The 25,832-nt window shown below is 48.0% G+C and overlaps 1 protein-coding gene across 12 annotated transcripts in view; it reads left to right on the top strand.

Annotated features, from left to right (window-relative positions):
• Window positions 1-25,832, top strand: part of chd2 (chromodomain helicase DNA binding protein 2) — a 110,604-nt gene that overhangs the window by 76,660 nt on the left and 8,112 nt on the right. For 5 of the 12 annotated variants that reach the window (XR_004416802.1, XM_033050126.1, XM_033050128.1 and 2 more), the window contains 14 exons: window positions 1,798-1,946; window positions 3,514-3,610; window positions 4,720-4,812; window positions 5,688-5,858; window positions 7,726-7,904; window positions 9,342-9,383; window positions 10,085-10,227; window positions 11,852-11,990; window positions 15,339-15,489; window positions 16,613-16,735; window positions 19,625-19,756; window positions 22,508-22,645; window positions 23,238-23,369; window positions 24,422-24,600. Coding sequence is in view for 7 of the 12 variants with exons in the window: in XM_033050126.1 (XP_032906017.1) it covers window positions 1,798-1,946; window positions 3,514-3,610; window positions 4,720-4,812; window positions 5,688-5,858; window positions 7,726-7,904; window positions 9,342-9,383; window positions 10,085-10,227; window positions 11,852-11,990; window positions 15,339-15,489; window positions 16,613-16,735; window positions 19,625-19,756; window positions 22,508-22,645; window positions 23,238-23,369; window positions 24,422-24,600 (1,868 nt within the window). In the remaining 5 variants the exon portion in view is untranslated. Of the gene's footprint in view, window positions 1-1,797; window positions 1,947-3,513; window positions 3,611-4,719; window positions 4,813-5,687; window positions 5,859-7,725; window positions 7,905-9,341; window positions 9,384-10,084; window positions 10,228-11,851; window positions 11,991-15,338; window positions 15,490-16,612; window positions 16,736-19,624; window positions 19,757-22,507; window positions 22,646-23,237; window positions 23,370-24,421; window positions 24,601-25,832 lie in introns of those variants that run through there. The other 7 variants (XM_033050129.1, XM_033050133.1, XM_033050132.1 and 4 more) reach the window with 7 other exon arrangements.

Here is a 25,832-nt window from a genome sequence, read left to right as displayed (position 1 = left end):
GCTCAGCTCTCCAGCTTGTGAAACACCTTGGGCACACAAGCATGTGTATGTGTCTATATACACACACTGAACTTTTCTTCTTGTTTATTACATTGTTTACAGTTTACATATTCTGCTGTGCTGATGCACGTAAGAATTTCATTGTTCTATATGGGACATATATGACGATAAAACGTCAAATTTTCCAGCATCTGCTGTTCCTTCTTAGACAGAGTGCAGAATATAGTTCTCAGCGTTACACCACATTGCAGGTAGCTGTAGCTGGGTTACAGAGCAGTAAAATATTCCAGTTACTCAACTATAAAATATGCCAGCAATTTCCTTTGCTGTTCATGGAAGAGTGGTGGGGAAGAAGCATTGACTTCAGGTCAGTTAGTTAAACTTGGCTTACAATTCAATATTTATTTTCCGAATTTGTGCTTCATTTTGTATTCGTGAGAAAGCAAATAATTCGTTGAAAAGCTTTCCCTCCCAAAAATATTGGATAAAAGCACCACTCTGCATCACACTGAGAGAGAATGCACCAGGGAAAATCAATAGAACATAGAACCGTACAACACAAGAACAGGCCCTTCGGCCCACAACGTCCATGCTGAACATGATGCTAAATTAAGCTAACCTAATTGGTCTGCCCACGATCCATATCCCTCCATTCTTAACATATCCATGCACATATGTAAAACCCTCTTAAATGTTGCGAGGCTTTTAAATGCCAAAATAGTTGTCGAAATGCCAAAGTAGTTGAATCTTCCTTCCACTTGGGTAGCAGTGTTAGCCACAGTGCCCCTGAGTTGTATTGGACTAAACCAGGTGGGCCCTGCAGAGTCGCCTGAGTGAAAGACGGCGAGTGAGAACAGGATGGAGATCACGAGGAGAATCGCCAACCATCATTTTGCACGACTCTTTGACAGTGGCTCATCAAATGGTGTCCAACAGACCAAGTTGAGCAAGAGGGAGCCCTCGTGGGAAAGGAGCTGATCCCCAGTGGCACAACAGGTAGAGCTGCTGCTTCACGGCACCACAGACCCGGGTTCGATCCTGACCTCAGATGCTGTCTGTGTGGAGTTTGAACGCTCTCCCTGTGACCACGTGGGTTTCCTACGGGTGTTCCGGTTTCTCGCCCCCATCCCGAAGACATGCTGGCTTATCGGTTAACTGCTTTCTGTAAATCGGCCCTAGTGAGTAGGGAGTGGATGAGAAAGTGGGATAACATAGAACTAGTGTGAATGGGTGATGGCGTGGACTCAGTGGGTCGAAGGGCCGGTTTCCATGCTGTGCCTCAAAAGAAAAATTAGGAATAGCTGTAATATCATTCCTTGGTGCTGACCCTTTCATAGTAACATAGAAACATAGTAAATAGGTGCAGGAGGAGGCCATTCAGCCCTTCGAGCCATTCATAGTGGCTAATCGTCCCCGATCAATAACTCGTGCCTGCCTTCTCCCCATTTCCCTTGACTTCACTAGCCCCTAGAGCTCTATCTAACTCTCTCTTAAATCCATCCAGTGATTTGGCCTCCACTGCCCTCTGTGGCAGGGAATTCCACAAATTCACAGACTCTGTGGCAGGAAATTCCACAAATTCACAGTTGTCCAGACTCGTTACACTTGCCAATGAACAGAAGCGGCGATTCTACCTGAGTGGTGTTGCCTTGCCCACACAGGGTATAACTAGAAGATACTGTAGACGTATAATGAGGGAGTAACTCAGCGGGACATAACTCTATGTTATATACAGTGGGTATAACGAGGATGATCATCAATGCCCATGGCCTGTAAGGTCCTGTCCTGGTGTTTCAGGTGAATATTTACCGGCTGGTTACAAAAGGGACGGTGGAAGAAGACATCATTGAGCGAGCCAAGAAGAAGATGGTCCTAGATCACCTTGTTATCCAAAGGATGGACACGACGGGCAGGACAGTGTTGGACAGCTCAGCCCGCCCCTCACAGTGAGCAGCACCCTCCTCAACATGCTTCTACCCTTCTCCATTTCATTGTTTCCTTTTGCCTCTCGGTTCCCTTTATACCACAGATAGACACAACATGCTGGAGAAACTCGGCTCCCTGGGGCTCCACCATGTTGTGTCTATCTTCGGTGTAAACCAGCATCTGCAGTTCCTTCCTACTTACATAGAAACAGAGAAAACAGCTGCGGGAGTAGGCCATTCTGCCCTTCGAGACAGCACCGCCGTTCAATGTGGTCATGGCTGATCATCCAAAATCAGTACCCCGTTCCTGCTTTGTCCCCATGTCCCTTGATTCCGTTAGTCCTAAGAGCTATGTCTGAAGGGCCTGTCCCACTTTCACGACCTAATTCACCACCTCTGCCGAGTTTGCCCTTGACTCATACTCGCAGCATGGTCGTCACGAGGTTGTAGGAGGTCGTAGCAGGCCGTGATGCTAGTCGTAGGTACTCGTGGCATCAAGTAGGTCGGGGCGTTTTTCTAGCCTGATGAAAATTGTCCACGAGTAAAAAAGGTTGTGAAAGTGGGACAGGCCCTTAACTCTCTCTTGAAAACATCCAGTGAATTGGCCTCCACTGCCTTCTTGTGGCAGCAAATTCCACAGATTCACAACTCTCTGGGTGAAAATATTCTACCCTCTGATCTCACCCAGGCTGTTTGCCCTCCCCCACCCTCCCACTTCACTTGACCTACATTTTCACCATGCCCACTTCAAAATACAAATTCAATAACTAAATATATTTGGAATCAAAAAGCTTGCAGCGTTAATGATAACTTGAAAAACGACTGGATTGTTGTAAAAACATTCAAGGAACACAACCTGCCAGCCATAGCTAGCCTGGTCCTGTGATCTCAGATCAATGGTTATTGTCAACTGCATTTTAAAAAGACCCAGCGAGTCACTTCAGGGGGAAAAAAGACACAAAGTGCTGGAGTGACTCAGTGGGTCGGGCAGCATCTCTGGAGAACATGGATAAGTGACGTTTCAGGTCGGTATCCTTCTCCAGTCTGAAGGGGAGCCCGATCCGCAACGTCACCTATCCACGTTCTCCAGAGATGCTGCCTGACCCGTTGAGTTACTCCAGCACTTTGTGTCTTTTTTTTTTAATAAAGCAACATCTGCAGTTCCTTGTTTCTGCCAATTCAGAGAAATTAGGGAAGAACAATAATTGTAGACACAAGGAAGTGCGGATGCTGGAATCTTGGGGAAAAAACACAAAGTGCTGGAGTAACTTAGCGGGTCGGGCAGCATCTGGATAGGTAAATGGACAGGAAAGATTTAGAGCGATATGGACCAAACGTAGGCAAAAGGGACTACCTTGGATAGGGTTTGTATGGACGAGTTGGGCCGAAAGGCCTGTTTCCATACTGTATGACCTAGTGAAACTATCTGGGGGGGAATGGGAAAAACAAAACATCCATTTCCCTCCGCAGATGCTGCCTGACCTGCCAGGTTCTTCTACCACTTTGAGTTTTAGCTCAAGTACAATAAATCTGGCGACGCACACATCCCACGCAGAGGTGGATGATGGTGGATGATTGTGTTTTTCAGCTCAACACCGTTCAACAAGGAGGAGCTGTCGGCCATCTTGAAGTTTGGAGCTGAGGAGCTGTTCAAGGAGGCGGAGGGCGAGGAATCTGAGCCGCAGGTACGGCAGAGCTCGGTTATTATATCCCCAGATGTCTAGTCAGCTCTGGCGCTCCCGTCAAACATTGATGAAAGAAAGCAACGGTGAAGCTACACTTTGAAAAGTGAAGAGTTGTGTCTTTGGGGACATTAGTTGGAGATGTTGGGAAGGATCTATGGAATGTTCTGATGGACGAAATGGGGAGGAATATCTCCAGCAGTTCAACATTTCCCCCGGGTGCTCTGCTTTCCTCCCACATATTAAAGACAAGTGGAAGATAGACACATAAAAGCTGGAGTAACTCAGCGGGTCAGGCAGCAGCATCTCTGGAGAGAAGGAATGGGTGACGTTTGGGGTCAAGATCCTTCTTCAGACTGAAGCAGTCTTCAGACTCAAGAAGGGTTTCGAACCGAGACGTCACCCATTCCTTCTCTCCAGAGATGCTGCCTGACCCGTTGAGTTACTCCAACTTTTTGTGTCTATCTTCGGGTTAAACCAGCATCTGCAATTCCTTCCTACAGTTAAAGACGTGGCTTCACTGGCCTTGCCGTGAGGGTAGGGGTACATTCTGTGGGATGTTGAAAAGAATGCGTGGCGGATAAATAATGGGATTTATATGGATTTATGTTGGATTAGTATAAATAGATGTCAGTTAGCCAGCACAGACTCAGTGGGCTATAGGCCCTGATCTGTCTGTCAATGATGTGGCACGGTGGCGCAGCGGTAGAGCTGATGCCTCAGAGCGCCAGAGACCCGGGTTCGATCCTGACCGTGAGTGCTGTCCGTGAGGAGTTTGCACGTTTGCACTGTGCCTTCGTGGGCTTTGTCCAGGTGCCCCGGTTTCCTCCCACATGCCAAACACGTGCGGGTTTGAGGGTTAATTGGCCCTCGGTAAATGGCCATAGTGTGTAGCGAGATAACTAGTGTGACTGGGCAATCAATGGTGGGCGTGGACACAGTGGGCCAAAGGACATGTTTCCATGCTGTATCTGGACTCTCTGACACCCCAGTAGGTGTGGCAAAATCCCTGACCCCTATAACGGCAACGTCCCGTGGAAGAGGGAGGTCGGTTTTAACACAACCGCCTTATGCTATGCACAGTGCTTCAAGCTGGGTGTCTTTTCTTTCAGGAAATGGACATTGACGAGATCCTGAGACTTGCCGAAACGAGAGAGAATGAGCAATCCGTGAGTCCGACAGACGAGCTGCTCTCCCAGTTCAAGGTAGGTGTGAGGCCTCTGGTCAGGTTCATGGTGGCACTAGTGTGAGGGTGTACAGGGGTTACTCTGCATCTCAGACCTTTCCCTCACTAGCAAGCCAGCTGTGCAAACCATTATGGGCAGCACGGTGGCAGGAGCTGCTGCCAGACAGCGCCAGAGACCCCGGTTCGATCCCGACTACGGGTGCTGTCTGTACGGAGTTTGTCCGTTCTCCCAGTGACCGTGTGGGTTTTCTCCGGGTGCTCATCTTACCTCCCACACTCTAAAAGACGTACAGGTTTGTGGGTTAATTGGCTTTGTTAAAGATTGTAAATTGCCCCTGGTGTGTTTCAGATAGCAATGGTGTGCAGGGATCGCTGGTCGGTGTGGACTCATGGGCCAAAGCCCCTGCTTCCGCACAGTATCTCTAGCCTAAATTTTATATTAATTACCTTATCTGCTGGAGATATTGAATCTGCAGCAACGGGTGATTGCTACCATGGTCAAAGGGAAATGCTAACTGCATCCTTTATGTATTAAAATGGTCAGCATTGTTGTCCCTCCATAATTGACTGAAGAAGTCCCGACTCGAAACAGCACCCATCCTTTTTTCTCCAGAGATTCTGCCTGACCTGATGAGTTACTCCTGAACTTTCTGTCTATCTTGGGGATCAATTCTGTCCGTGGTAAAAGTTGTGAGAGGAACAAAGTTGGCTTCCAATTCTCTTGGCACAACCAGTCAACATTGCCATCGATCGGTTGGGAAAATGGTGGTCTTAGTCTCCTCGCTGTTGTCACCGTGTAGTGCGATGGTTTGGGCTGGCACTGGGTTGGGAAGGATGTTAAGCCAGCCACCTTGGTGTAAAGTGTGGGCCCACCCCTCTTGTCGCAACCCTCAGGTGGCAAACTTCACCACCATGGAGAACCAACCCGAGGTGGATGAGAAGCAAATCAAGGAATGGGATGACATCATCCCGGGGGAGCAGCGGAAAAAGATTGAAGAAGAGGCTCGGCAGAAGGAGCTGGAGGACATCTACATGCTCCCCAGAAGCAGGAGTTCAACCAAGAAGGTACGGACAAGGGGGAGACTGTCAGACATCTCTGGTGTCCTTCCAAACAGAGGAACAAAGACCGACCAACATGCCCCATCTACACTAGTCCCATCTCCCTGCATTTGACCCACATCCCTCTAAACCTGTCCTATCCACGTACTTGTTCAAATATCTTTTAAATATGCATGTTCCCCAGAGATCTAGCTGGTGTTTGTGTCCTTCCTATCCTACTCTGGCACTGGAGGTCATTGGTCTTGGGTCAACATTGGTTGTTGAGGCAATGGAACAGAAACTATGCAGTGGGTCAGGCCGCAACTGTGGAGAGGGAGGCAGTCAACAGGAGCAAAGTGGTCCTTCTGCAGTTGTACAGGGCCCTAGTGAGACCACACCTGGAGTATTGTGTGCAGTTTTGGTCTCCCAATTTGAGGAAGGACATTCTTGCTATTGAGGGGGTGCAGCGTAGGTTTACAAGGTTAATTCCTGGGATGGCGGGACTGTCATATGTTGATAGAATGGAACGACTGGGCTTGTATACTCTGGTATTTAGAAGGATGAGAGAGGATCTTATTGATACATATAAGATTATTAAGGGTTTGGACACGCTAGAGGCAGAAAACATGTTCCCGATGTCGGGGGAGTCCAGAACCAGGGGCCACAGTTTAAGAATAAGGGGTAAACCATTTATAACGGAGATGAGGAAAAACCTTTTCACACACAGAGTTGTTAGTGTGTGGAATTCTCTGCCTCAGAGGGCGGTGGAGGCCGGTTCTCTGGATATTTTCAAGAGAGAGCTAGATAGGGCTCTTAAAGATAGCGGAGTCAGGATATGGGGAGAAGGCAGGAACTGATTGTGGATGATGTGCCATGATCACATTGAATGGCGGTACTGGCTCGAAGGGCCAAATGGCCTACTCCTGCACCTTGCGGTTCACAAGGATGAAACCTGCCTTGGCTTAGGATAAGGAATGATCTATTCAGAACCGAAAATCTCTGCGTTGCAAAGTTTGTCTTTGAGGGCTTCTCTCCTTAGAGAGCAGTCGAGGAGGTAGAGGACTGATGGACCTCGTACAGCCTAGAAACAGGCCCCTTGTCCCAACATATCCATACCAGTTGCCCCAACTAAGCCAGTCCCATTTTCCGTCCTTTGGCCCATGTTTCTTACAAAATTCTTAAGGGGTTGGACAGGCTAGATGCAGGAAGATTGCTCCCGATGTTGGGGAAGTCCAGGACAAGGGGTCACAGCTTAAGGATAAGGGGGAAATCCTTTAAAACCGAGATGAGAAGAACTTATTTCACACAGAGAGTGGTGAATCTCTGGAACTCCCTGCCACAGAGGGTAGTCGAGGCCAGTTCATTGGCTATATTTAAGAGGGAGTTAGATGTGGCCCTTGTGGCTAAGGGGATCAGAGGGTATGGAGAGAAGGCAGGTACGGGATACTGAGTTGGATGATCAGCCATGATCATATTGAATGGCGGTGCAGGCTCGAAGGGCCGAATGGCCTACTCCTGCACCTAATTTCTATGTTTCTATGTTTCCCTGCACCTTTCCCATCCAAATATCTTTTAAATGTTGTTATTGTACCTGCTCCAACTACTTTCTCTGGGAGAAACTATACCATAGACCCACCGCCCCTGTTGCCTCTCAGATTCCTATTCGATCTTTCCCCTCTTACCTTTAACCTATGCCCTCTACTTCTTGATGCCCCAACTCTGGGAGAATCACTGTGCATTCACCCGACACCCCCGTGAGATCACACCCCAGCCTCCTGAACTCCAAGGAAGGGGATCCCGTGGCTGTGTCTCTTCACTGAGGAGTTGACCACCACAGGGAGAGCTGGAGGGAAGAGCGAGAGGACGCAGCCTTAACCTTGCCACTTGTTCCCAGGCTCGGGCCAACGGCAGTGATTCTGACGCCGGGTCGCGGAGGCGGCGGCAGCGGTCTTCGGGGTCGGAGAGCGAAACGGAGGAGAGCGACGACGGGGAGAAGCGGCCCAAGCGAAGAGGCCGCCCTCGGACGGTGCGCAGGGACATGGTTGACGGCTTCACCGACGCTGAGATCAGGAGGTAAACAGCATCATCCTCCCCTTCCCACTGCCCCACACGCACACTCTAGACAGGCACCAAATGCTGGAGCAACTCAGCGGGACAGGCAGCGTCTCTGGAGAGAAGGAGTGGGTGACGTTTCGGTTCGAGACCCTTCTTCAGACTGAGAGTCAAGGGAGAGAGAGAGAGAGACAAGGAAGGGTAAGGTGTGAAAACAACAGATCAAAGGGGACGATGATCAAGAAAAACATGCAGCAGATCCTTGTGTATACCTCTCAAAGCCGAGATGTAGAAGGGCTTAGTTTAGTTTATTCTCACGTCTATCAAGGTACAGCGAAAAGCTTTAGTTGCATGCTATCGAGTCAGTGGAAAGTCTGTACATGATTACAATCGAGCCATCCACAGTGTACAGATACATGATGAAGGGAATAACATTTAGTGCAAAATTATGTCCAGTAAAGTCTGATTAAAGATAGTCAGAGTTTCTCCAGTGAGGTAGATAGTAGCTCAAGACCGTTCTCTACTTGTTCATAGGATGGTTCAGTTGCCTGATAACAGCTGGGAAGAAACTGGTCCTAATGTTCTTTGCTCCCAACGTGTAGACGTGGCCTTCTCAACATCCTCCCAGCCTGCCCTCCATCTTGAGCTCACCCATATCTCTGGCGTAACTTGCACCAATCCCGCCTGCCTGACACATCCTAGCCGCCCCTTGTCCACATTGACCTGCAGGACAGCACGGTGACACAGCGGTAGAGTTGCTGCCTCACAGCGCCAGAGACCCGGGTTTGATCCTGACTACGGGCGCTGTCTGTATGGAGTTTGCACGTTCTCCCTGTTACCGGGTGAGTTTCCTCTGGGAACTCCGGTTCCCTCCCACACTCCAAAGACGGACAGGCTTGTAGGTTAATTGGCTTTGGTAAGAATTATAAATCGTCCCCAGGGTGCAGGATAGTGACTGATGGTGTACGGGGTGATTGCTGGTCGGCGCGGACTCTGGGCCGAGGGACCTGTTTCCGTGCTGTTTCTCGAAACTAAACCGTGTTTTTATCTCTGAAACCTCGCCGGTCCATTCCCTCCACAGATGCTGCCTGACCCTCTGAGTTCCTCCAGCACTTTGTGTTTTGCTCAAGATTCCAGCATCTGCAGTTCCATATATTTATTCCACATATTAATGTCACTCTTGTTAAAATTCTCTTTGAACAGTAACCCTCACCAAACGTTAGATGGTTCATTTTTCCTCGTGATCTCTCCTGAACTGTTAGAGCCTCTATATTTGCGTTGCTAAATCTAAACTCAACCTGCTGGATGTGGTATTAGGATCTTGTTTGAGTTTCTTTTCGCTAAAACTTGAATAACATTTCCCTTGAAATAGGGAAGGAATGACGTCACTGAAACATGTGAAGAGAGGGGCAGATGAGAATTTATTGCCATTACAGATTGTACCTTTTTTTTCCACAGGTTTATCAAAAGTTACAAGAAGTTTGGTGCTCCTCTAGAACGGTAAGTCTTTCTGCGTTAACCTACAACACTAAGGTCAATGCCAACCACTGATGTGAGCTGACTCGACACACTCTGGGTGACAAATTATGAAATTGTGGATGCAACCCAGCCCATCACACAGACCAGACTCCCCGCCGTTGACTCCATCTACGCTTCATGCTGCCTTGGAAAAGCAGCCAACTTGTCCCAGCCCTGTCATTCCTCCTCCTCCCCGCTCCCGTCCGGCAGAAGGTACAGGAGCTTGAAAGCGCGCACCACCAGACTCTGGAACAGCTTCTTCCCCCCTGTTATCGGGCTTCTGAACATCCCTGGCGTAAGCTAGGGCGCTGTCCCATTCACCTCTACCCTTTTGCGGACATTGGACTGTCTATGGAACTGATTGATGCGCTATGATGCTGAGAACATACTTACACTCTGTATCTTCCCCTTTGCTATACCTATTATACTTGAGTTTGAATTGATTGTATTTATGCATAGAATCACCTGATCTGATGGCATGCAAAACAAAGCTGTTCACAGTGCCTCGGTACACATGACAATAATGAACCTAAATGTAAAACCTGAGCCAATGTGTCTCGGTTGTGTGGTTTCTTCCACCATCAGTTGAGATATTACTTCAGGGAATGATCTGTATTTCAAGATGCGTTAAGATATTTATTGTAATAGAATGAAAGGCAGATTTTCCCTTTGCTTTTCCCCAGGCTCGAGGGTATAGCACGCGATGCTGAGCTCGTGGACAAGTCCATCGCGGACCTACAACGACTGGGCGAACTCATACACAACGGCTGTGTGATGGCTGTCAAAGAGTTTGAGGAACAGCTGAAGGAAAACCCAGGCCTGGAGGGTAAGACTAACCCGGCTGGGCACCGCGGCCTTATCCCCGCTGCCTCACCTTCTCATGCCCCCCACAGTTACATCCTTGTGGTGCAGAGTCTGAGTAAGGGGCCCTGAGTGAGTTTAACTTAGAGATACAGCACAGAAACAGGCCCTTCGGCCCACTGAGTCTGTGCCGACCAGCGATCCCCGCACATTAACACCATCCTACACACACACCAGGGACAATAGACAATAGGTGCAGGAGTAGGCCATTCGGCCCTTCGAGCCAGCACCGCTATTTACTATTTACTATTTTACCAAAGCCAATTAACCTACAAACCTGCACGTCTTTGGAGGTGGGAGGTTTACCAGAGCACCCGGAGAAAACCCACGCAGGTCACGGGGAGAACGTACAAACCCCGTTCAGACAGCAGCCGTGGTCAGCATCACACCCGGGTCTCTGGCGCTGTGAGGCAGCATCTCTACCCCAGCGCCACCGTGCCGCTCTGAGTGGGGTCCACTGCAGAAGCATCTTGACAGCAGGGCGCAGTGGGTAGAGCCTCGGCCTCATCCAGTCTCCATACTGACCTGGGGTGATGTCTGTGTGGAGTTTCCACGTTCCTCCTAGTGATAGTGTTTCCACTAGGGACTCAGGTTTCCTCGTATATCCCAAATATGTGCGGGTTGGCCAGTTAATTAGGTGACCCAGCTGGGTAGACCTGCTGCCTCAGAGCGCCATGGATCTAGGTTCAATCAGAGGGCACATTACAGAAACAAGACATAGCGCACACACAGCGGATTAGCCCAGCTCCCAACTTCACCCAAAGTGAACGTAGAGAGGATGTTTCCACTAGTGGGAGAGTCTAGAACCAGAGGGCACAGACACAGAATAAAAGGACGTACCTTGAGGAAGGAGATGAGGAGAAATTTATTTCGCTAGAGGGTGGTGCATCTGTGGAATTCATTGCCACAGAAGGATGTGGATGCCAAGTCAGTGGGTATTTTTAAAGCGGAGATTGACAGGTTCTTTATTAGTAAGTAAGTATTTTTTATTAATATAGCACTTTTAAATCAAATCATGTTGAAGCCAAAGTGTTTTACAGAGAAAAGAATTAGATTACCATATATCCATATTAAATAAAAAAAAAATAAAAAAAGATACAATACACCATAGGATACAACATGAACATCCCCCCCAACAGCAGAATCAACACTTTCCACCGTGGGGAAGGCACCAAAAAGTCCAGTCCTCCTCCTCCTCCTAGTCCGCCTGAGGTCGGGGCCTATTTGAGGCCTCCGCAGCCAGTCGCCACAACGGCAGCCCGATGTTATAGGTCCACCTGCGGGAAGATAGAACGCTGGCGTCGGGTGGGCCTACAACATCGGGTATGGGTCTATAACATTAGTATGGGTGTCAGGGATTATGGGGAGAAGGCAGGAGAATGGGGTTAGGAGGGAGAGATAGATCAGCCATGATTGAATGGTGGAGTAGACTTGATGGGCAAATGGCCTAATTTTGTTTCTAAGACTAACGGACGTGTGTTTTGTGTAAAGTGAGAGAGGATGTCCGTTGCCGCAGAGGGTTGGAAGGCGAGGCCACAGTTGTGTCCATTAACAGTTGCCCTCACACTATCTCTCCACCTCTGTTACAGGGAAGGGGCCGGGGAAAAAGAGGGGTCCAACCATCAAGGTTTCGGGAGTCCAGGTCAACGTTCGGTCAATTCTCATTCACGAGGACGAATTTGAGGCTCTGCATAAAACCATTCCTCTCGACCCTGAGGAAAGGAAGAAGTGAGTTCAGTAATTTGTGATTGAAGTGACAATGAACTGAGGCGTTTATTTTTATGTGAAAAGATTTTCCATGGCAGTCCTTCCAGTAAATGGAAATAATTGGGACAGATTAATTACTGTATGTTATGAACAGCATATTTAGTCTGGTTTAGAGATACAGCATGGAAACAGGCCCTTCAGCCCACCGAGTCCACACCGACCACCGATTCCCCATATTAACACTATCCTACGCACACTAGGGACAATTTGACATTTATACCAAGCCAATTAACCTACAAACCTGTACGTCTTTGGAGTTGGAGAGGAAACCGAAGACCTCAGAGAAAACCCACATGGTCACGGGGAGAACGTACAAACTCCGTACAGACAGCACCCGTGGTGGGAATAAAACCCGGGTCTCTGGTGCTGTAAGGCAGTAACTCTACCGCTGCACCACCGTGCCGTCCTGTATTATCTTAATGCTTCATCTTATTGAACTGTTGGCAAGCAAGCTGGTCAGAGTTTCATTGCATGGCTTTGTATTAGTGTATTCAGTGGCTCAGTCACCAAAAATCAAATCTTTCCAAGTGAATCGCCTCCCATTCTAAACCAGTGTTATTTGGATTCCACAACACATATTAACATGCTGTGCAGAACATTGACGATGACCTCTGACAGGTGAATGTGACAGAATGGAAATGTTTACCTTGCTCATTAACCAAAATCAAAGACAAAACTGCAGATGCTGCAAATCTTAAGAATAGCGAGAGAGTGGCAGAGATACAAGAAACTGCAGATGCTGGTATCTTGATCAAAACACAGTGCTGGAGGAGCTGGAGTGAATTTATTATGGGGAACAAGGAAATGGCAGACGAGTTGAACAGGTACTTTAGTCTTCCAGATGTACGAGGGGACAGAGGATCTGGGGTGACGGAGGAATTGAAGGAAATTCACATTAGTCAGGAAATGGTGTTGGGTAGACTGATGGGACTGAAGGCTGATAAATCCCCAGGGCCTGATGGTCTGCATCCCAGTGTACTCAAGGAGGTGGCTCTAGAAATCGTGGACACATTGGTGATCATTTTCCAATGTTCTGTAGAATCAAGATCAGTTCCTGTAGATTAGAGGGTAGCTAATGTTATCCCACTTTTTAAGTAGGGAAAGAGAGAGACAGCAGGGAATTATAGACCAGTTAGCCTGACATCAGTGGTGGGGAAGATGCTGGAGTCAATTATAAAAGATGAGATAGCCGCACATTTGGATAGCAGTAACAGGATTGGTCCAAGTCAGCATGGATTTACAAAGGGGAAATCATGCTTGACTAATCTTCTGGAATTTTTTGAGGATGTAACAAATAAAATGGACAAGGGAGAGCCAGTGGATGTAGTGTACCTGGACTTTCAGAAAGCCTTTGATAAGGTCCCACACAGGAGATTAGTGGGCAAAATTAGAGCACACGGTATTGGGGGTAGGGTATTGAAATGCATAGAAAATTGGTTGGCAATTTAAGTATTTAATTAAGTCTGAAAGAAAGGAAACTGACTAACCAAATTGCAGTAAAAACCGTAAGTGAACCATTAATGTCAATTGGAGTCGTAGCGTTAGACAGCGTGGAAACAGACCCTTCGGCCCAACTTGCCCATGCCGACCCACACGGTCCAATTGAGGAAAGAAATGTGTCGACAGGACAGGTCTAGGCTGTGTGTGATGCTGCCAGGTCCACGCCTACCATCCGTCACCTGTTCACACTAGTTCTATTTCATTCCACTTTCTCATCCACTCTCGACATCAGCGGTCCAATTATCCTACAAACCCTCACATCTTTGGGATGTGGGAGGAAACATGAGCACCCGGAGGAAACCCACACGGTTACCCAGGAAGAACATGCAAACTCCACACAGACAGCACCCGAGGTCAGGATCGAACCCGGCGCTGTGAGGCAACAGCTCCTCCAGCTGCGCCACCGTTCCGCCCAATTCCGACTGGGGGCAATGCCAGGAGAGTCTGCATTTACTGCCCATCCTGGACTGCCCTTGGGTAGAGTCACAGAGAGATCGTGCAAACTCCACACAGACAGCAACCGAGGTCATAATCGAACCCGGGTCTCTGGCACTGCGCTGTCCAGTTCCTTTTCCTTAAAGTTGATTATAACGTGGCGATCTGGGTCCTGCTCCACTGGGAGCTGCACAGGTGCTGCGGAAGATGCAGCAGACCAAAGCGTGCAGTAAATGTGGACTTTTTTCCGCAGAGAGAATTCGGCGGCACAGTGGCGCCGCTGTTAGAGCCACCGCCTCACAGCGCCAGAGACCCGGGTTCGATCCTGACCCCGGGTGCTGTCTACGTGGAGGTTGCACCTTCTCCCTATGTTTTCTTCTCCAACCATCCCCCTGAAAAAAGACGCGTAGGTTTGTAGGTTAATTGGCCCTGGCAAATTGCCCCGAATGGATGCAAAAGTGAGATAACATAGAACTAGTGTGTTTAGTTTTGTTTATTGTCACGTGTGGCGAGGTACAGTGAAAATCTGTAGTTGCGTGCAAACCAGTCGGCAGAAAGACAATACAATAGACATTAGGTGCAGGAGCAGGCCATTCGGCCCTTCAAGCCAGCACCGCCATTCAATGTGATCATGGCTGATCATCCCCAATCAGCACCCCGTTCCTGCCTTTTCCCCATATCCCCTGACTCCGCTATCTTTAAGAGCCCTATCCAGCTCTCTCTTGAAAGCATCCAGAGAACCGGTCTCCACCGCCCTCTGAGGCAGAGAATTCCACAGACTCACAACTCTCTGTGAGAAAAAGTGTTTCCTCGTCTCCGTTCCAAATGTCTTACCCCTTATTCTTAAACAGTGGCCCCTGGTTCTGGACTTCCCCAACATCGGGAACATGTTTACTACAATACATGATTACAATCGAGCCATTCACGGTGTACGGATACAGGATAAAGAGAATTACGTGGATAACATTTAGTGTTCAGCTCAGTTTAGTTTATTGTCACATGCGAGAAACTTTAGTTGCTAACCAGCCAGCGGAAAGACAACAGGACACATGATAAGGGAATAACATTTAGTGCAAAGTAAAGTCTGATGAAAGATAGTCTGAGGTTCTCCAATGAGGGAAATATCAGGATCGCTCTCGATGCTTCAGTTGCCTGATGACGTTTGGGAAGGAACTGTCCCAGACGTGTACGGGCCGGCATGGACTCGATGGGCCAAAGGGCCAGTTTCCATGCTGTATCTCCACCTCCAAACTCCCTGGAACATGTCGGGGGTGGGGGGGGGGACTCGCGTTTTCAGTGCACTGGCAAATAAGGTCAGTTTAGCGCGTTATCTCGAAGATGTTCCGTGCTTTATCCGCTGTTCCTGCTGTGTAGGTTCCGCTTGAGCTGCCACGCCAAGGCAGTGCATTTCGACACAGATTGGGGTGTGGAGGAGGATTCCAATTTGCTGATAGGGATCTATGAGTGTGGTTATAGCAACTGGGAGCAGATAAAAATGGACCCAGAACTACAGCTTACCAATAAGGTAGGCCATTCCATGTTCCATTCAATCAATCTGCAGCTTGCTTTGCGTCCACTAAATCAGGAAGGGAGGGGATTCATCTTGTGTTCCTTTGTGACATTTCCTCCCCCTTTAGGCAGTTTTCCCGGGAATCGCACCTTGCAATAGGCTCCTGTGTAAATGGCATCAAAGCACTGCCTCACAATGGGGCATGTGTAGGAAGGAACTGCAGAATGCTGGAGTAACTCAGCAGGACGGGCAGCATCTCTGGAGAGAAGGAATGGGCGACGTTTCGGGTCAAGACCCAAGGGGTCTGGCCACCACTGGGTCTCTAGAGTGGGTGCCCCTGCCTCAGGCTTGTCCCCCCCTGCCCACTCACAGCAGCACAGTTGTGTTCAGGATATGGGCGGGGGGTTGCGTGGATATGTGTGCATGTGTCCGCTTGCGCATTTTTCTGTGTCTGTATTTGTCTGTGTGTGTGTCTGCCTGTGTGTGTGTGCGTGTCTGAGTGTGTGTCTGCCTGTCTGTGTGTGTGTGCGTGTATGTGTGTGCGTGTCTGCGTGTGCGTGTCTGTGTGTGCGCGTGTCTGTGTGTGCGTGTCTGTGTGTGTGTGTATCTGCCTGTTTGTGTGGCTGTGTGTATCTGCCTGTTTGTATGTGGCTGTGTGTATCTGTGCCTGTTTGTCTGTGTGTGTGCGAGTCTGCGTGTGTGTGCGTGTACATGTCTGTGTGTTTGCCTGTGTGTGTGCGTGCGTGTGTATGTGTGTTCACATACGTGTGTGTGCACGGACTGTGAGGAGGGTAGATCCCAACATCAGTGAGGTTCACACCAAGGAACGTATCCGTTTAGTGTTGGCGGCCACTGCAGGGTTTGACTGGGAATCACCAGCTATTTGAAACATAATGAAGTGCCTCCGTTAAACAGCCACTAACATCTTGGTCCATTTGCCAGGGAGCTATACCCAGACTTTGAAATACAGGCCGTGTCACAAAAGCTGAAGCCTCTAGTTAAAGCACCCAGAGGTACAGAGCATGCAGCGCACGGTGTAATAGGAACCTTTCTTGCGTTGTTTGTCTGTGACGTTGCCTCTGTCCCATGCTTCGGGCTGAGCCTGATCTGAACATCGACCATGTGTCTTCCCCTCCAGATTCTCCCTGTTAATCCAGATCACAAGCCACAGGCCAAGCACCTGCAGTCACGGGCCGATTACCTGATCAGGCTGCTGAAGAAAGACATGATCAAGAAGGCCGGAATTAAACAGGAGAAGGAGGTGAGTGTAGAGAGAGCGCCTGGGATGCGGGAGTTGGAGGACACGTGGGGAATGGGCAGGGGTGCGGAGTTGAGCTGGGAGATCGGCCACAATCCTGGTTGACGGGTTGGGATGAGGAGAAAAAAGCACATGGGATCCATGGGAATGATCACCAACATTGGAAAATGAATGGAAGTACTTCATTTCTGAGATCACATTACATACGGGAATACTCCATCGGATGGATAGTTTAGTTTAGAGATGCAGCGCAGAAACAGGCCCCACCAAGTCCATGCCGACCGGCGATCCTCGCACACTGACACCATCCTACGCACTAGAGACAATTTACAATGTTTTACCAAAGCCAATGAATCTGCAAACCTGTACGTCTTTGGAGTGTGGGAGGAAACCGGAGTACCTGGAGAAAACCCACGCAGGTCGCGGGGAGAACTGTAGGGGTTTTGCGTTTCCCTTTACTCCACTTCGGGCCCAACTGCCCGAGTTATTCTCTCCCTTGTCGGAGGGTCAAACGGCCACCACTCCACTCGAGCGGTTTCCAAGAGAGAGAATACAACAAAAGGGATTCCCCTAGGTTCTAGACCTCGGAATTATGGTGGGATATGATAAAAAGGTTGAATTGACCAGAGTGTGCTGATGAGAGAAAACAGAAACCAAGATGGACTCAAAGCAAGTCTACAATTTACAGGCTTTATTAAACAATGAGAAATCGAATCTCACCAACACTACATAATACGTGGCTAAACTTATGCTTTAAACTAAGACTATGGACGGAAAACTATCGGGCACGTTGTAAAACTTACTTTACACAATTTTACCTCCCTTTCCCTTTATTTTCTCAACCTCTATCCTATTTCGGAAATTTCACCAGGTCACTGGGATACTCACAGCTAGGTCGATGCAGGCCCATGAGCTGTCCAGCAGAGCAGAAAGAGAGCGAGTTCTGGCTTGACTCCGGCTTTTATACCTGAGCTTCCTTTGAAACCCCCAGGTGGTCCTCTGGATAAAAGGGTTATTTTGATGATTCCCAGTTTCGATCTGGCATGAACAATAGGCTTCCGATGATAAGGAGTTTGCTGATGTCATGATCCCTCAGCCTGATCGTTATCCCATCGCCTGGATGGGCTCCTATTGTCTCGATGGATGGGTCATCCAAGATGGTGATTGTGCTTGTGCAGGCCTGTTTACCACCGTCTGCTGAGGCTTGGTACCTTCCTTTGTGTATCCAAGATAATCTCGTTATCTCCGTCTCAGCCTTTCCTGCCCACGCCATTCGCATAGTTGTGTGATGCCCAAGTCCACAGGCCAGACAGGTTTGAAACTTGAAACTGATTCTTTCTGTGGATTGGGGGTTTTTTCCGTTGCAGCCAGCAAATCTGTCTTTTTAAAATATCCATGTCCTTATCCGAGTTCTTCCATAATTTTGGAGGATTTGCCCCAATAACTTACAAACGTACTAACTCCGTACAGACAGCAGCCGTAGCCAGGATCGATCCCAGGTCTCTGGCGCTGTAAGGCAGCAACTCTACCGCTGCACCACCGTGCCATCCCCAATGTTGTTTGGCTGACCTGAATGCCCAGCTTGTGTGGTGTATGCTCCATCAATTCCCCGAGGGATATTCCACCTTCAGTAAATGAGAACGTTTTAAACCCTCATTGCGATTCAAAAGATAAAAGTATTTTTCACCCACCAAAGAATCCACAATCACACAGAGGATTTAAAAATCTCTTCTCTGGAGGAGATCGCAGGTGTTGTAGGGTTTAGGGTTATTTTACTTTAAGATTTGTTAAATTAATACTTTACATAAATACAATCAAGTGAAACTGAAGTAGTGTAGGTTTATACTTGTCATGTGTACCAAGGTACAGTGATTAGCTTTGTCTTGCCTGCAATCCAATTAGATCAAATTATACGATACAGAAATATAATCAGGTCCAACTTACGGGCCTGTCCCACTTACGCAAGTTTTTCGGCAACTACCGGCACCCGTCACAGGTCACAGAAAATGTTCTACATATTGACAATTAAGCGGCGTCCAGAAAGACGCTACGACTCTTTGGGCGACTGAGGAGACAGGCGACGCCCTGGCGACATGTCGCGGGGTGAAGCCTGTATGGTCGTGAGTAGTCGCCCAAAGAGTCGTACCTTGTTCTGGTCGCCGCTGGATTTTCAACATGTTGACAATTTTCGGCGACCTATGCCGGCAGTCGCCGAAAAAGTCACGTAAGTGGGACAGGCCCTTTAAGCACATTAGGTAGAGCAATGGGGAAGATACAGAGTGCGGAATACAGTACCCCGCAATGTAGTGCATCAGTGGCCAATGCCCACAGTGGGGTAGAGGTGAATCGAACAGTTATCCCAGCTTAGTGAAGGACCATTCACAGGGGAAGAATCTGTTCCTGAGTCTGGTAGTGTAGAGATCAAAATATAATTATGTTCACCATCGGAGAAGCCTTGATAATGTCTTCACCAAAGTTAATCCCCTTTCAGTTCTGTTTAATTTATTGTTTATTGTCACGTGTACCGAGGTACAGTGAAAAGCTTGTGCTGCATGCTGACCAGTCAACGGAAAGACAATACATGATTACAATCGGGGGTGTTGTCCTGGTCCTTGATTGTGCTGCTGGCCTTGCGGAGGCAGCGTGAGGTGTCAATGGAGTCAACGGAGGAGAGGTTGGTCTGTGTGAAGGTCTGGGCAATATCATGTATTGTCTTTCCGCTGACGGGTTGGCACGCAACTAACCTTTTCCACTGTACCTCGGCGCAGGTGACAGTAAGCTAAACTAAACTGAATCCACCTCCTCCGCTGAGTTGGCGGGCATTGAGCAAGCTTGATGTGGGACCTCCTGCCTGCCTGCACCGTTTTTTAACTGTTGCTCTGTGTCGAATAGTCCAAACCAAAGAAGCGGAAGCCCAGAGTGAAGAAGGAGAACAAGGCACCCAAGCTGAAGGATGAGTGTGGCAACGATATCTCCTCGCCCCGGCTCTCTGACAATGCTTCGGAAGAGGATGGTGAGCTGAAGGTGAGCGGTGGAACTTCCCCGTTTCAATCCAGCTTTCCCTTCGAGGAGATATCACTGGCTGCCCGCCCACGTACTGAGGAACACCTTCTTCCGGTTTTGTGAGATAACTTCCACACGGATCTACCAGATCAGTTCGTTCCTCCCAAAGTCCATGTCCACTTGTTGTGTTCTGGAGATAGAACCAAACTGCTGGAGTAACTCAGTGGGTCAGGCAGCGTCTATGGTTAAAAAGAATCGGTGACATTTTGGGTCGAGACTCTTCTTCAGACTGGGAGAACCTGCCTTCAGTTCTTTAGTCCAGTTCTTCAGACTCAGCAGTCAGAAGAAGGGTCTTGACCCAAAACATCACTTCTTCCTTCTCTCCAGAGATGATGCCTGTCCCATTGAGTTACTCCAGCGTTTTGTGTAAACCAGCATCTGCGGTTCCTTCCCACACATGTTGTGTTCTGGAATTATTTCCCACTTGTTCTATATATCCACCACCCTTTGTGTAAGAAAGTTACCCCTCGTGTTCCCATTAAATCGTTCCCCCCTCACCATGGACTCGGTGGGCTGAAGGGCCTGTTTACTGGCTTCAGTAAAAATTGTAAATTGTCCCCAGTGTTTAGGATAGTGCTAGCGTTTGGGGTGATCACTGGTCAGCGTGGACTCGGTGGGCCGAAGGGCCTGTTTCCGCACTATATCTCTACACTAAAAAAAAATCCTGTTTGAAGATCCCTCTTGTTCTCATTTAGAATATGGTCTTCACTCACAAGACTAGCACTTATTTCCCTATGATTGGCTTTAGAATTTGGTGGTGGACCTCCATGTTGAGTGGTGGTAGTTGATGTTGTCAAGGTGCTTCCAGAGCACTGTTGCCGGCGTTAACTAGCGACTGGTTGACCTCTCTCTGTGCTCAACTAATAGTGAATCCCATAGGAATTCATTGGCCCGCTGTACCTGCCTAGGGGCGGCACGGTGGCGCAGCAGTAGAGCTGCTGCCTTATAGCACCAGAGACCCAGGTCCGATCCTGACTACGGGTGCTGTCTGTATGGAGTTTGCACGTTTTTCCCTGTGACTGCGTGGGTTTTCTCCAGGTGCTCCGGTTTCCTCCCACACTCCAAAGACATGCGGATTTGGAGGTTCATTGACTTCTGTAAGATTGTAAATTGTCCCTAGTGTGTAGGATAGCACTAGAGGACGGGGTGATCGCTGGCCGGCACGGACTCGGTGGGCCAGAGGGCCTGTTTCTGTGCTGTATCTCGAAAGTAAAGTGTAAATCTCGTTGATAGAGCTATCTAAATGGCCCTACACCCTGCTCTTTTGTTGTCACCCTCTTCATGTCCTGTCCTTTGTGTTTCTTCAATTTCTATTTAAAAATTGTGAATGAAACTGTAGCAATGTTACAAAATTTTGAGATTTTAAAAATCAAGTCTGCAATTTATCCCATCAGATAAAGCATAAAAATAAGTTTAATTTGACACCTAATTCACTTTCATATCTCAAGTATTTAAAAAGTTATGGCCATTTTCATACTCGGAAATTAGCATCTTGTTCCCTATTGATTTTCTATGGAGATAACAAAAAAGCTGTGATCGTGGACAGTCAAAAGCCCATAACATTCTTAAAAATTAAGGGAACTGAATGAAATTTTCAGTTATCATAGATTGAAGCATTCTGAAACAAATATAAAATAATCTTACTTGGATGACCTGAAATTAAAGCATATAATTAGTTAGTTACCCAATTGTAGCTAATTCCAAACTTCAATTACTAGATCTAAACATCTATCTATTTCTTAATAAATGATTAACATTTTTAAATAGCATAAGTGTCCAAATAATATTCACAAATAATTCACAATAAAACATGATTTTTAAATCTCATTTACATTAATTTATAGGCCAAATGGAAGGAATTTAGTGTTTAATTGCTGTAAATTAAAGTCCATTTAAATCAGCTTTCTAGTGGGATCCTGTGAACGCGCTGGTTTACAACGTTCACGTTGCAGTGGATTTGTGCCTCGAATGCCCAGAAAAATACTGCGGGATATAATGGGGCCCAAAATGAGCTACTCGCAATATTAAACTTTGTATAAAGGGATCTTAAGAAGCCCTTTTTAACGTAAAAATAAACAGCCTACCTTCCGTTTTCCCCTGTATGAGATCTGGCCCGTTGTCGGCGGTCGGGGGTTTAGAGGTTAATTTTTAAACTACTATAACAAGTAAGGAAAGCCCTTAAAACTAATAATAGCTCAAGCGAGGGAATCTTCCAGCGATTTTTCGTTAATAATTAACTAGGCTGAAAAACCGCGATTTGAACAGCCTAGAGAAAATCGCGTTTTAAACCCGCCCCCCTCTAAACGGCGCCAAAATCGCGCACACGGGCTGGGACAGATTTTCAGCGACGCTTCAGGTACGCTTTGCAACATACCTAGAAACTGCTTCCTCTGCCTTTTCAGGCAGAAAATGTTGGATCATAATGAACTATGATGGTCCAATATAATGAACTCCAAAGAAGTAAAGGTTTGTAGGTTAATTTGCTTGGTAAACTATCCCTAGACTGTTTAGGATAGTGACAGTGTGCGGGGATTGCTGGTCAGCATGGACTCGGTGGGCCGAAGGGCCTGTTTCCATGCTGAATCTCTAAACTAAAAAACTAAACTAGACGTGGACTAGCGCAGACTAGTCTACGCTAGTTGAGTCTACGTCTCAGCGTAGACTTCGTAACTAGCGCCTGGTTTAAGGACTCGTTGGTTGCTTTCTCTCCAGGACGGCAGTTTGGAACGAACGCCCATGAAGAAGAAGCTGAAGAAGAAAGACAACAAGGAGAACAAGGAGAAGGGAGATGTTAAGAAGGACAAGGATGGGCAGAAGGGGAAAAAGAAGGCCAAGGCCAAGAAGGACAAGGTAACCAGAACGTTGGATCAGAGTAAAAGTGGGACTTTTAATTGGAGACAAGCGACTGCGGATGCTGGAATCTGTAGCGATAAACAAACTGCTGGAAGAATTCAGCGGGTCAGGCAGCATCCGTGGAGGGAAATAGATGGATTTCAGACTTCCCTGTGTAGTGTGTGGCCAGTGAGGTCAGTGAGAGTGGGGTCGGACGGTGAGGGTGAAGGCTTCATCATTCGGGGCTTGGATTTGTGATGTTGGACACAAAACGCTGGAGTAACTCAGCGGGGTCAGGCAGCATCTCCGGAGAGAAGGAATGGGTCGAGACCCTTCTTCAGACTGATTGGCTTGGTATAATAGTAAATTAACTGACGTCCATACAGGCTGTGAGAGGTCTCCAGAGTCTTTCCGGTCGCCGCTGAATTTTCAACATGTTGAAAATTTCCGCGACCTATGACGGGTGCCACCAGTGGCCTGTAAAGATCGTGAAAGTGGGACAGGCCCTTAACCCTGCAAACATGTACGTCTTTGAAGTGTGGGAAGAGACCACTGCGCCACGCTACTGCTCTTTGCTCAACGGTAATTTTTCACAATTTCTCCTGACCAGCTGAAAGCGGACGCGAAGGACAAGTTGCGCAAGTCTGTTGCCAAGGGCCCGGTGCACATTACGGCTGGCAACGACCCCGTACCTATCGGGGAGGAGGGAGAGGATGAGTTGGACCAGGAGACATTCAGCATCGTAAGTGAGCAACACGGCGGTGAATATCACGGTGTCAACGCTTTTCAATGCACTCTTTGAAGGAGTCGGTAGTAAAGCAAAATAGTTGCACCAGCTAATCTTCTAATGTATCTTTCGTGCTGATGAATGGGTGAGAAACATTACAAATGGCCCCTCTGTGTACCATAACCATTGTCTGCTTAGAGTCATACAGAGTGTAAACAGACCCTTTGGCTGAGCTTGCCCACGCCGACCAACATGCCCCATCTATACTAGTCCCACTTGCCTGCGCATGGCACACATATCCCTCTAAACTGAACCTATCCATGTACCTGTCCAAATGTCTGGTTAAATGTTATGTTAGTACCTGCCTCGAGTGCCTCCTCCGCCAGCTCGTTCAATATACCCTCTGCCTTTTGTGTAAAAAAGTTACCCCTCAGGTTCCTATTGAAATCTCTCCCATATGTCCTCTGGTTCTCGATTCTCCTACTCTGGGCAAAATGGTGGCACAAAGGTGCCACCACCTTATAGCGGCAGTGACTGGGGTTCGATCGTGACTACAGGTGCTGTCTGTACGGAGTTTGTACGTTCTCCCCGTGACCGCCTGGGTTTCCACCAGGTGCTCCGGTTTCCTTCCAGACTCCGAAGACGTGCAGGTTTGTAGGTTAATTGGCTTTGCTAAAATTGTACATTGTCCCTCGTGTGTAGGATAGTGCTAGTGTACAGGGTGATCGCTGGTTGGCACTGGGTCGGTGGGCTGAAGGGCCCATTTCCGCACTGTATCTCTAAAGTCTAAAGACTCTGTGCGTTTACCCAATCTATTCCTCGTATGATCTTGCACACCTCTATAAGATGACTTCATATCCTCCTGAATGATTGATTGAATGAATGAATGAATGATCCTGCACTCCATGGAACAGAGTCGTCGGGAGGCTAAAGTCCTAAGAGCAGAGTAGCTCAGTAATTACAATGGACACGGGGAAGGGTTGAGATTCTAAGCGCGCAGCTGGATGAAGCCGTGGTTTACGTGAGTCGCTAATAAGATGCATCTTGTCCCCTGGCTGCCCGCTCAGTGCAAGGAGAGGATGCGGCCGGTGAAGAAGGCTCTGAAGCAGCTGGACAAGCCGGAGGAGGGGCTGTCGGAGAAGGAACAGCTGCAGCACACGCGCAGCTGCCTGCTGAAGATCGGCGACCGCATCACCGACTGCTTGAAGGCCTACAGTGACTCCGAGCACGTCAAGATCTGGAGAAGGTTCGTTAAACCACCCCTCACCCGTGGCGAGACCCACTCCCTCAGGATACCCATTAGTTTTGATTTGTTCCCAACCTTTCCACACCTCCAGTTTCCCTCTCCCCTGACTCAGTCTGAAGAAGGAACCTGTTCCCTTTCTCCAGAGACGCTGCCTGACCCATTGAGGCAGAGATAGGCAGATTCTTTATTAGAACGGGTGTCAGGGGTTATGGGGAGAATGAAACCGGAGAATGGGGTTGAGAGGGGAAGATAGATCCGCCATGAATGAATGGCGGAGTAGACCTAATGGTCCGAATGGCCTAATTCCGCTCCTATAACTTATGAACTGTTGAGTTACTCCAGCATTTTGTGTCTATGGTGTAAATCAGCATCTGCAGTTCCTTTCTACTCATCAGGATACTTATCAAATCTTTATTTAACTGAATGACATTTACAAAAAATCTATTTAATGGTCAAAAAACTGGATGCTGGAATCCTGAGCAAAACACAAAGTGCTAGAATAACTCAGCGGGTCGGGCAGCACTTGTGGAGGGAATGGACAGGCGACGTTTCAGGTGGGGGGCCCTTGTTCAATCTGAAACATCATCTGTCCATTACTTCCACAGATGCTGCCTGACCGGCTGAGTTCCTCCAGCAATTTGTGTTTCACTGTATAATGGACAGCTTTGTACTTAAACGTGTTTGTGGACTCTTGTACCCTGAGTACATCTCAGTAATTCTCTGTAAACGTATGTCATTTAAACAGCATCTGCAGTTCTTTGATCCTACCTAGTTTGCAGGTGATTCCAACATGTGTAAACTCTGACTTATGTAAGGGCTTATGGAATGTAACCCTTTTACGAAATTCAGGCAGGGTTTGTATTCCTAGTCTTCCAATCTACCTTGCTGTGACTCTTGCACTTTTCCTGTAGCTGTAACTCTGTATTCTGCGCCCTGTTATCTTTCTCATTTGCACGACCTCATGTATGGTGAGCTTTCAGTCATGGGTGGTGTGATCTGCCTGGGTTTGACCCGCTGAGTTACTCCAGCTTTTTGTGTCCACCTTCGGTTTAAACCGGCATCTGCAGTTCCTTCCTACACAGAACAAAGGCTTTCTTTGTGTCTCCATACATGTGACAGCCGTGAACTGATACGGATAACAACATTAGTCTCCCCTTTGAACAAAATCACTGAAAGCTTGTGGTGTAGTCACTCTTCGGTCTCCTGCTTATGAGATCTTGCTGTGTGAACAC

This window comes from Amblyraja radiata, chromosome 34 (assembly GCF_010909765.2).
Source record: "Amblyraja radiata isolate CabotCenter1 chromosome 34, sAmbRad1.1.pri, whole genome shotgun sequence".
Classification (NCBI taxonomy): domain Eukaryota; kingdom Metazoa; phylum Chordata; class Chondrichthyes; order Rajiformes; family Rajidae; genus Amblyraja; species Amblyraja radiata.
The sequence above is the reverse complement of the archived record's forward strand: the minus strand, read 5'-3'. Positions and strand labels throughout refer to the sequence as shown.